Source organism: Rhinoraja longicauda, chromosome 3, assembly GCF_053455715.1.
Source record: "Rhinoraja longicauda isolate Sanriku21f chromosome 3, sRhiLon1.1, whole genome shotgun sequence".
NCBI classification, from domain to species: domain Eukaryota; kingdom Metazoa; phylum Chordata; class Chondrichthyes; order Rajiformes; family Arhynchobatidae; genus Rhinoraja; species Rhinoraja longicauda.
Window position 1 is genome coordinate 20655795 of NC_135955.1, and position 12372 is coordinate 20668166.

General features: G+C 40.6%; 1 protein-coding gene across 1 annotated transcript in view; it reads left to right on the top strand.

The window, feature by feature from the left end:
• dnah6 (dynein, axonemal, heavy chain 6) overlaps positions 1 to 12372 on the top strand; it is a 228725-nt gene that overhangs the window by 122876 nt on the left and 93477 nt on the right. Inside the window, exons 47-52 of the mRNA XM_078394918.1 lie at positions 626 to 857; positions 1513 to 1665; positions 5497 to 5637; positions 7529 to 7771; positions 10128 to 10295; positions 10848 to 11083. Coding sequence (XP_078251044.1) covers positions 626 to 857; positions 1513 to 1665; positions 5497 to 5637; positions 7529 to 7771; positions 10128 to 10295; positions 10848 to 11083 — 1173 coding nt within the window. The remainder of the gene's footprint in view (positions 1 to 625; positions 858 to 1512; positions 1666 to 5496; positions 5638 to 7528; positions 7772 to 10127; positions 10296 to 10847; positions 11084 to 12372) is intronic.

Below are 12372 nucleotides of genomic sequence, written 5' to 3' on the forward strand. Positions count from 1 at the left end.
AACTTAAACGTCAGTGCTGGATTTGGAAGGAGAGTTAGATGGTTGGCAACCTTCAACGTACGCCTTTTGTAAATGTAAATCCATGACATTCAGTGGTTTCCTGTATCCATCCTGCTAATTGGATTATTATTACAATGCCAATAAGTTTGTCAGGCATAATTTCAAATACATTAAACCATACTGACTCCTTGTAAACATATTATGATTATTAAAAGATGATGGACCTTTAAGATTCAGGTTATCACGCTTTGGCATTTAGTTCTTAATCTCACCATTTGCCCACTGTTGTTTTTTATTAAAGTTCCTCACACTCTTTTGCTCCTTAGTAACCTTGTTTTTTTTTGATAGACCTGTTGAATCTTCTACTGTGAAAGCAAACGTCAGATATCTCTTCCTTCTCCATATTCGTAATGATGAATTTTCTCTCACCTTCCAATGGACCAATTTCTGACGTTCTCTTTGCTGTACCTTTGAAGCTCTTAAAATCTGTTTTATATGTTGCTTTTTGCCCAAGCATCTGGTATTGTTTATTTACATTATCAGGTACTGCGGGTCAAGGTTTGGTTACAAATTGATATTTAATCATTAGGATGCTGTGTAAGATGTTTCTACAATTGCCTTGCAGAATTGCTCGCATGATTCGCCAGGAACGAGGAAATGCACTTCTTGTGGGTGTTGGGGGTACAGGCAAACAGTCACTCACACGATTGGCAGCTCACATCTGTAATTACAAGTGCTTTCAAATTGAGCTCAGCCGTGGCTATAACTATGAATCGTTTCACGAGGATCTTCGATCTCTTTATAAATTGGCTGGTGTTGAGGATAAAGATACTGTCTTTCTCTTTACCGACACACAGGTATGACTTTAAAATAATCAGTAAGTTTACATTTGTAATTTGTAAAAAATAAATAACGTGATGCAAATAAATCACTGTAATTGTTCATAACATAATTTTGAAATGTTATACTGGTAAGAACAGAAATTGGAATGATTACAGCAAGATTTTGATCAGTTGGACAGATGTGGGCTGAGGAATGGTTAATAGTTTCATGCAGATAAGTGCGAAGTATTGTGTTCGATTTTGGTCATATTGTTAAGCTGGAAATTGTGCAGAGAAGATTTACAAGGATGTCAGGAATTGAGGGCTTGAGTAATAGAGAAAGGTTGGACAGGCTCGGCCTTTATTCCTTGGAGCGCAGAAGAATGAGGTGTGAACATTAAGAGGTGTAAAATCATTATAGTGGAATGATGGGAATAGAGAGGGTTGATGCACAAAGTATTTTACCCAGAGTAAAATTTCCCATTTTACTGTCATTTTGCACCCAGACCATGCAAAAAAGACAGAAACTAGAAATATTAAACTTAGCCATAATACAATGACAGTAACTAAATTAACCGTAAACGGCTCCTACACAGCGTAAAGATTATAATATCATGTCAGTTGATGATTGTGTTTCCTAATTATGTTTGTCCGCATTCAATTTTGCTAATTTATGTATGTTTTCAAACAGATAGTAGTAGAGGAATTTCTGGAAGACGTCAATAACATCCTCAACTCAGGAGAGGTCCCAAATCTGTTTGAGAAAGAAGAGCTTGAGTATGTCCTTGCAGCCACACGTCCAAAAGCTAAAGAGGTTGGAATACCAGAAGGAAACCGAGACGAAGTAAGATTATGTGCTTAGGTCATTGGTGCAATAACTTTAGTCCGAGGATATATTTAATATGTGGGATTTTGTGTATTGGAATTCATACATTCCTTTGTTGATGAACTTCTAACCACTAGGGTAGGGATTATATCTCCCATGGGAAAGTATGGTGGTGCAGAGATTGAGGTGTTTTTTACAGAAGAATTAATGGAATTACTTTATTTGGTCTCACAATGTTTTGTGAACAATGGAAAATTACTCGACATGTATTCATGGACATATTTTTAGCGAAAGGGTCACACAGGTTGAACACTTATTTTCCGGCAACTCATGATCTCCAAACCACCCCCCACCCCCACCCCCCACTATAACCCAGAGCAAATCACAAGAGCTCAGTTGAAATTCCCTGAGCGGCCACAGATGGCATTGCGAGCGACGAGTGATCTTTCGGGCGGTGTCCTTTAGCTGCAAAAGTTATTGTGTTTACTAACTAACTATATGCAGGATTTAGGGATTTGGATCAATGATTGGAGAAAGCACATGTTGAAGAGCACAAATAACTATTTATTAAAACAAAGAACAAGCAAAACACAGAAAAACTATCAACTATCAGTAAAGATACACAATTCAAAATAACATGTGTGATGCCCCTCTGAGTATTCAATTGTCCTCCCAAGCTCCCTTTTTTTTTGCTCTCTCCCTCTCTCCCTCTCTCCCTCTCTCCCTCTCTCCCTCTCTCCCTCTCTCCCTCTCTCCCTCTCTCCCTCTCTCCCTCTCTCCCTCTCTCCATTTCTCCCTATCTCCCTCCCTCCCTCCCTCTCTCCCTCTCTCCCTCTCTCCCTCTCTCCCTCTCTCCCTCTCTCCCTCTCTCCCTCTCTCCCTCTCTCCCTCTCTCCCTCTCCCTCTCTCCCTCTCTCCCTCTCTCCCTCTCCCCCTCTCCCCCTCTCCCCCTTTCCCCCCCTCCCCCTCTCCCCCTCTCCTCCACTTCTCCTCTCTCAAAGCTCATGCTGAAATGGTAGAAGCATCCACATATAATAACTTTTATCTCTAAGAATCTAAGTGTCAAACTAGCTGTCCTCCTTAGTACCATAATGATGTGACTTATGTGTCCTGTAAGATGCCAAGCTAGTCTCGGATATCTCTAGGATGGCTTATCTTCGTGACTTTGCAGATGGCCTCATGATTTAATGGTCCCTTCGAGTTAGCCTAAGCATTCTTCGAAAACATCTACTTGTTTTCCTAAGCAGAGTTTGAAATGCGGTGCTGTTAATTTAGATGACAACTCCATTTTAGCTGACAGTTTTTTTCCCTTACATTACAACATCTCAACATTGAAATCAGGTCTAATTCTATCTCTGCTGGCTAAATGTTTACAATTTTCGTGTTTCAACTCTGCCTGTCCCCTGCACACCACCTCAAAACCCCTCCTCCTACCTTTCTGTTCAATTTTCCTCTTACCCTCTGGAACTGTGAACTTCCTTTCAAGTCTTCTCTAATTTACAGGGCACATTTAAAAAGGCTACTTCCCAAAATCCCTTTTCAATTCAAATATGCTCTCAATCTTCTCTTCTAACTGTTTTGCAAAGGCAATACAGTCAACCCTCATTTTAACGGACTCACTTAAAACCAATTTTGGATATTGCGGATGGACCTGCCGACCCATCACTGGCTCCCACCATCTCCGCAGCCTCTTAGAGCCCCGGCTTCTGACCCCACTCTAGACTCGCTAGGTGCACCCTCCGCATGGTCCAGTGGCACGGCTGTTGTTGCGGCTCATGTTGTGACCACTGGGTACAGTGCTTTCTCCGGGCCACTGCAATGACAAGATGTGATCGGTCACTGTGGGTCTCCCTCCCATCCCACCTGCTATCGCTTCCAAGGTGAAGTATGTCAATGACTCAAGGGGAGAAGGAGGGGGGTGTTGTTGGGGGGGGGAAGGGAGGATAGGGGCCGACTGGACCGAGAGACTGGAAGAGCAGGCAACGGCGGTCGAGCATGGAGTGGACAAAACCACCACTGACAGCAAGAAACAGCAGCTGATGGGAGGTAAGGGAGCCCGATAATGAGAAAGCACTGTCCCTGGGGGCTACAACGTGAGCTGCAACAGCCATGTCACCAGACCGTGAGATGGGTGCACCTTGCGAGTCCAGAGTGGGGTCAGAAGTCTAAACAACCAAGGAGACGATGGAAGCCGGACATTCCATTCACATTCAGTTTACAATTTATATTTATTTTATTTACGTTTCTGGCACTCCACTCCATAGTTGTCATGGGAGGGGTGTTTTTAGCAGGCCGGGGGTGCTGTCATTTCATTGTCAAGTGACCTCTGTTGGTCCTGTAAAACGGATAATCCAAAAAGGCTCTGGAATTGAGGGTGTCAGGAAATCGGTATGCAACGTGTACAACTTCTTTTCTATAATGTACTAGGTCTAAACTTACTAAAATACACACCATCAAACCTGGGTAATACACACCCAAATGAAGCAACCCATCTCATTCATTTTCTTACCATTAATGGCATTCATATAACAACTACAGCATGGAAACAGGCCTGTCCGGCCCTACCAGTCCACGCCGACCATTCTCCCTGACCTAGTCTCATCTACCTGCACTCAGACCATAACCCTCTAATCCCCTCTTATCCATATACCTATCCAATTTACTCTTAAATAATAAAATCGAGCCAGCCTCCACCACTTCCACCGGAAGCCCATTCCATACAGCCACAACCCTCTGAGTAAAGAAGTTCCCCCTCATGTTACCCCTAAACCTTTGTCCCTCAATTCTGAAGCTATGTCCCCTTGTTGGAATCTTCCCCACTCTCAAAGGGAAAAGCCTACCCACGTCAACTCTGTCCGTCCCTCTCAAAATTTTAAAAACCTCTATCAAATCCCCCCTCAACCTTCTACGCTCCAAAGAATAAAGACCCAACCTGTTCAACCTCTCTCTGTAGCTTAAGTGCTGAAACCCAGGCAACATTCTAGTAAATCTCCTCTGTACCCTCTCATGAGATAAAATTCTGAAATCTCTGATCTCTGATCCAACTCATGATGTTTTTGCTGAGCATCTGCACTCATTGGAAATTCAGTTTTTTGTCTAGTTTTAGGTGTTGTTGACACCAGCTTTCTATATATCTCTGCACCCATCATTACACAACACAGAATTCTGATCATCATTGTGTTTATCAAATTATACAAGTGATAATGGGGGAAGTGCATGGTACATCCTTTCTTACTGGTATCCACTAGCAAAATTAATGTTACAAAATGAACTGTTCGGTGTGTTGTCTTTGTCTGAAAACATATTGGAATATAATCAGATGTTCTCTTTAGATTTTTAGCAATTTAATTAAGAATTTATCAAATTATCATTGAATACAGACAATTAACCTATTTAAAAAATAAATATATATTTTAAATTTAGAGATACAGCACGGAAACAGGCCCTTCGGCCCACCAAGTCCGCGCCGCCCAGCGATCCCCGCACATTAACACTATCCTACACACACTAGGGACAATTTTTACATTTTACCCAGTCAATTAACCTACATACCTGTACGTCTTTGGAGTGTGGGAGGAAACCGAAGATCTCGGAGAAAACCCACGCAGGTCACGGGGAGAACGTACAAACTCCATAGTCAGGATCGAACCTGAGTCTCAGGCGCTGCATTCGCTGTAAGGCAGCAACTCTAACGCTGCGCCACCGTGCCGCCCCACGGCAAAAGATCTCGTGATCTTTTTCACGAGATCTGAGCTAAATGCTAATTTGCTAAGCTGTCATTATAATGAAAGATAATGAATTCAGATGAGGCGCAAAATACACGTATTAAGTGAACTGTTCTTTTTTCAGGTATTTCAATTTTTCATTAAGCGTGTTCGCCAGAAACTACACATTGTACTATGTATGAGTCCTGTCGGCGATGCCTTTCGCGCTCGATGTCGTATGTTTCCATCCTTGGTAAATTGCTGCACCATTGATTGGTTTGTGCAGGTATGCAATATTAGTACGTCTGCCAAAATGTTATAGATATATTCAGATATATTAAAGCATTTCAATATTTTAAAGAGATGAAAATTCAATAACATTTCCTGGATCACTTGTAGCTCTTTTTTTTCCCCATCGTACCCTAGTTACCATCCAACAGGGCAATAGGCAATAAAAATATGGGTGCTGTCTTCCACTAACCAGTTAGCTATCTGATTTCATGATGAAGTGCCTCTTTGAAGGTGTCAGGCTTTGCCTTTAACAAAGCCTTGACAGGTGATGGGGTTACCCCTGCAGGGTCACTGGTTGTCAGTGCTGTCATTTAAATTGAATATTTGTTTTTAATATTCATAAACATCTAAAATCATTCAAGTACTATAGCAAATGAAAAACACCATTAATACTAATTTAAAATATTTACTTGTGCTCAATTTAAATCGGTTAAGTATATTGAAATAAATTAAAGTAAATGAAATAGAATGGAAACTAACATCTTCAGTGAAGGGAAACCTGAATTTTTTTAATTCATTCTAATTATTTAATGGCCTCCAAATTCCATGTTCCTCACTATCGTTTAGAAGTGGGGATGTTTTACTGACGTTTGCATAATTTTCAGCAATGGAGGCAACATTGAGGCTTGGACTAATATATAGTAAGAAACATTTGTGCCACCAGAGTGTTCGGGACTACAGGGGACTATCAACCACAACAAGTGACTCCAGCCATTTACCTTTGATATTCAATCACATTGACATCAGCAACCCCTCCCCCCAACCCCACGAATGATGGCTACCATTGTTTAGAAACTCAACTGGACCAACCACATAAATACCATGTTTTCAAATACAGGTCAGAAACAGGCAAATGACTCACCTCCCGATCCACTAAAGAGTTTTTTATCAAATAAAAGGCACACATCATGAGTGTACCTTTCACTTTCCTGGAAGAATGCAGCTCCTACACTAAAAAAAAGACACCAGCCAGGACTAAGCAACGTTTAATAGGCATTCCATCCAGCACTCCAGCATTCACTTTCTCAGCCACCAGAGCACTGTTTGTGCATACCATTTACAAAATACACTGCAGGTTCTGATAACACCTACCAAATCTGTGACCTCCTTCATCAAGAGGAGCAGATACTTGACAGCACCACCACCACCTTCAAGTCCTAACTTAAGAAGTGGAAGTATAAAACTGATCCATCATTGTTGCTGGGTCTAAATTTTTGAATTTCCTGCGCACAGGGAGCCAGAAGGGTGCAATGGTTCAAGAAGGTAGTTCACCGTCACTCTTCCAAGGTCAGTTTGGGATGGCATTAAAAGTTGGCCTTGCCAGCAACATCCAGAACTGGAAAAATAAAAGAACTCCAGAATGCAAAAAAATTAATAACCTATTAAAGTAATGATGTTTCCACAATTGCATTATTGTAATTTGAATTCAATCTGAAGAGTTTTTAGTGGGTGTAAGTTTTAGCAATAGTTCCAAACGTAACATGGCCTGATATAGTCTAGTGGCTGACTTCCCATTAGTTCCAAGTGACCATCAGTTACCAGGATGCAGTAGAAATTAGGGTAATAAATGGAGCGTTCAGAACATTTCCAGTTAGAACCTAATGGTGTTATTGGAACTCAAAATGCATATATTAGAAAGGAACTCCCTAACATTTAGCAGGCATCCTTGTTAACTTTACCGTGGAGTGAGCTGTCGTGGAGTCAACCCGCTCCCAGGATTGCCTACTTGCTTGGTCACAAACCCCGCAATTGAACATATGATTTACAACTTGCTAGTATTTCAAACATGCAGTGTCATTTGGTCAGCCACACTAATAAAAACATGTATAGCTATTTCTTTCTTGGTTAATGCGAAAGAATTAATGGAGTTAATTCCTTTCCTTCAGTGGCCACGTGAAGCTCTTCTTTCTGTATCAAGAAGTTTCTTTGCAACCATTGACCTTGGCAGTGATGAAATGAAGGATAAATTTTCTGAAATGTGCGTACAAGTCCATACCAGCGTTAATGACATTGCCGAGCAATACTATGCAGAGTTGCGACGAAGGTACTACACAACACCCACATCTTACCTCGAGCTGATTAATCTGTACCTGTCCATGCTAGAGGAGAAACGGAAGGAACTAATTGCGGTAAGGATAACCTTTGTAGTTCTTCTTCAAAACTACAAAGATAAATTGAATTTCTGACAATGTTCCAATTTCCTTAAAACACGTTAAACCAGATGTTACAATAAACATTTTGCAGCTATTTTTATACAAAATTGGTGTGGTGAGTGTTAGAATAAAAGAGGGAGGATAAATAAATGTTTAAAAAGTTAGAAATAAATAAAAACATGTTTAAGGGACTGAATATGGACCCAAAAAGCTGGTGTAACAGGCAGCATCTCTGGAGAGAAGGAATGGGTGACGTTTTGGGTCGAGACCCTTCTTCAGACTGAATGGTTGGCTTTCATTCTTATGTTCTCAAGAAAAAGGAATTGGGGGAGGTTGGATCAAAGATCCTCATTAATGAGCTGAAGCATAGAGGTAAAAGAAGGAGAGGGAGGAAAGATAGAACGCGATGGCAGTAGAAAGACAAGAGGAGAGGGAAGGCAGAAATTCATTGGAGTGAATATCTGCAACATCTGGCAACATCTGGAGATCTTAGGTGTGGATGATACTGTCAAATACTCCTTTGTATCCTGGAGCAAGTGCGCACCAGTGTCGAGGGAGTAAATGTTTAAGGTGTTACCTTCTTGAATTTTAATAAAGCTGCTCCTATCCAGACAAATATAGTGTTGCATCACATTTCTGATGTGTCTTATTGATGGTAGAATCATGAGGTGAATTCATCATCGGCAGTCATTCGAAGCGAGTATGACTGTCCTTTATGGAGGACGCTGTGCGTGACTTTGTTTAACGTAGGGAGACTGGTGCACAGACAGCCACCACACGGTCCTTGACAGATCTGGGTCAGGATCCAGTGGCATGGTCCAAGATGACCGGGGACCCTTTTCTGCTGCAGCCTTCATCCGCCTTTCCAGCCGTTGTGACGCTCCACTAAAGTCAACCATCATCCTCCGCCTGTTCCACCGTTGAGGTCTTGGTTGGATTGCTTTTTGTCGGGGTCCTCCCCCTCAACCTTATTGCCATGGGTGATCCTACCGGGAGCATAGCTCCAGATGGCATCGCTCTCAGGATCTCAGGACCACATAAGCTTCTCCACCACGACAAGGTGACAATCCACAGAGAAGATGAGGTGAATTACTCACACCAGAATATTCATCTTGTGTTCTGAACTTGCGCTTAGAGATTTCTGAAAAAAATTAAAAGAAAATAAATAAATAGAAAAAGAAAATAGGCATTTGAAAAAAGTTTGAGTTGGTAATGAGCCAGTAAATCCTTTTTGATGAAACTGAACTGTTTTGATGAATTAATCTGTTTTGATTAGTCAGAAACACCAAACCAAATTAATAACCATAATACTAACTAACTATAACAGTGCAAAACACCAGTACATAGTGCCACCAAAGATACAGTCAATTGACAATCAAAGGGGTTACTGAGAAAAAGCTGTTCTTGAACCTGGTGGTCATGGTTTTCAGGCTCCAGTACAATTTTCCTCATCGTATAGCAAAATAAGAGCATGGCCAGGATTGTAATCCTAACCCTAACTCTAATTTCCAGAAGGTTCAAAAGCAGGTTTGCAAGATTAAAAGATCAGTTGCAGCTGAGAAACCTAGAAACATAGAAAATAGGTGCAGGAGGAGGCCATTTGGCCCTTCGAGCCATTGTGATCATGGCTGATCATCTACAATCAGTAACCTGTGCCTAACTTCTCCCCATATTCCTTGATTCCACTAGCCCCCAGAGATCTATCTAACTCTCTCTTAAATTCATCCAGTGATTTGGCCTCCACTGCCCTCTGTGGCAGAGAATTCCACAAATTCACAACTCTCTGGGTGAAAAAGTTCCTTCTCACCTCAGTTTTAAAAGGCATCCCCTTTATTCTAAGACTGTGGCCCCTGGATCTGGACTCCCCCAACATTGGGAACATTTTTCCTGCATCTAGCTTGTCCAGTCCTTTTATAATTTTATACGTCTCTATAAGATCCCCTCTCATCCTTCTAAACTCCAGTGAATACAAGAAAAATAGCTTAAAGGCAGTAAACAGAAACTAATGGTCAATATTTTTTCAAAATGGAAGAGAGTGAACTATAATGTTCACCCATGGGTCAGTACCAGGACCACAATGTTTTTTGTTATACATCTATGATCTGGGGCAAGGGTATACAGGGTAAAATGTCCCAGTTTGCTGATGAAATTAAGCTTGGAAGTGTAGAAGAAAATAAAAAACCTCAGAAGTTTATAGATAGACCTGATGAATAAGAAGACTTCAAGCATTTGAAATGTAATATTGAAATGTATGACTGGATAGACCTTGATAAGGGTGTTATGAATTATCATACTGACTGATTTAAATGTAATATTTTTGATATTACTACAGGCTCGGGATCGTGTGAAGAATGGTCTCACTAAATTGCTGGAGACTAATGTGTTGGTAGACAAAATGCAAATTGATCTTTCAGCTCTGGAGCCAGTTCTTCAACAGAAATCAATTGATGTCAATACTTTGATGGCAAAGTTGAGTGTGGACCATGCAGAGGCAGACCAGGTAAATAAGACAAAGACAGTAACTTTAAAGAATGACAACAAATGTTAATTATTGATTCATGAATCCCCAATTGCTGTTTCTGATCATTTTCATGTCCTCTTCGCTTTCTCAGAGAACATGTGGAATAGTCCCTGATGTTTTAAAAATTATAGGTTAGATATTTTGTCATTTTGGGGCATACAGAGAAGTTAGTGGCAGGAGCATAAATCTAACAGAATAACTTAAAATCTGGACATGCCGAAAATAAGGCAACAAGTTAAGGGAGTGAAAAATAAAGTCAAAGACTTGGAAAAGGAAGGTGGGCTAAGAGTTGGTGGAAGGATTTGATCAAGCATTTTGCAAAACATGTTTAAAAAAGAGTTACACTGGTGATTCACTGATTTACATCTGGGTCATTAAAAGTTTTTATGCTTTGAAGCCCATTTTTCTCAGAACATTTCTCAGTCGCAGTAGCCACTATGGCATAGGTTTTAATATTATTTTGATCAAATAATGTTCAATTATTGATGTGAGTTTTATTTTATTTATGTTTTTTCTTGCTGGTTGTGCTAGATTCGCAGAGTTGTACAGGATGATGAAGCAACAGCAAAAGTAAAAGCTGCAGAGACCCAAGCTATAGCTGATGATGCACAACGGGATCTTGACGAAGCTATGCCTGCTTTGGATGCAGCAAATAAAGCCCTTGATTCTTTGGACAAAGCAGATATATCTGAAGTTAGAGTATTCACCAAGCCTCCAGATCTTGTTATGACTGTCATGGAAGCCATTTGCATCCTACTTAATGCAAAGTGAGTGGATACTATGAATACATCTATCTTTCCAATCAATTTTCTGAAAACCTCTTCCACACTCCTCCTAGTGGACAATAAAAAATTATCAACGAAGCTAGACACAAAATGCTGGAATAGCTCAGCGGGTCAGGTAGCATCTCTGGAGAAAAGAAATAGGTGAATGGTTAGAGTTTCGGGTTTGGTGGTCTCGACCCGAAATGTCACCTATTTAAGAAATGCTGTGTGACCTGCTGAGCTGCTCCAGTAGTGTCTATCTTCTGTGTAAACCAGCATCTGCAGTTCCTTCCTATACCTAGAAATTTATCAATGTTGACTGAACTACATTCAACCACCAGAAACATATGATTGGTGTGATAACTGCCATACATGCCCAGTTAGTGCATTTTCATCTTCAGCATTATAATTTCTAGTTTCATTACTCAAAATTAAAGAATTCATACTGTCGTTGTAATGCTCTACTGATTGTGTACTGTATAGATGGGTTCTCTGGCTTTATTTGTTTAAATGTAATGAATCATAGAGGTTAAATTACAGCACCACTGCTCCAGAAACTAAGAGTAGCAACCCATAGATATGAATTCAAATCCTATCATGGTAGCTGCAAAATTTACATTCAGTTGATTAAATAATCTTAAACTAGTTTTAAGGTGAAAGGGGAAAGATTTAAAGACAGGGTAGTGGGTATATGGAATGAGCTGCTTGAGGAAGCTGCAGAGATGGGCACAATCACAATGTTTAAATATCGTAATCGTAATTAATTTATTAGCCAAGTGTATTTTGCAAAATACAAAGAATTTGATTTGGCCGTAAAGTCATACCAAAAAAAGCAACAAGACACATAACTACATAAAATTTAACATTCCCCACTGTGATGGAAGGCAATAAAGTCTTATCTTCTTTCCTCCTTTGTAATCCGTATAGGATAGGTTAGGTTTAGAAGTCTATGGAACATGCACAGGCAAATGGGACAAGTTTAGGGAGACATCTTGCTCGGCATAGTCACAGAGAGAATGTGCAAACTCCACACAGGTAGCACCAAAGATCAGGAACAAACCTGGGTCTCTGGCACTGTGAGAGAGCAGCTCTGACAGCTGTGAGAGAGGAGCTGTACCACTGGGCCATCTTCTGCATCGGTTTCCCTGTAACTCGCCATTCTTCAATCTTTCAAATATTTATCCATCTTCACCTTAAAAATATCTACCAATCTGGCCTCCACAATCTTTGGGGGCAGAAAAGTCACACCCTCTGGGAGAAAAAAATTATATGAACCTCAGATGACCGTCTGC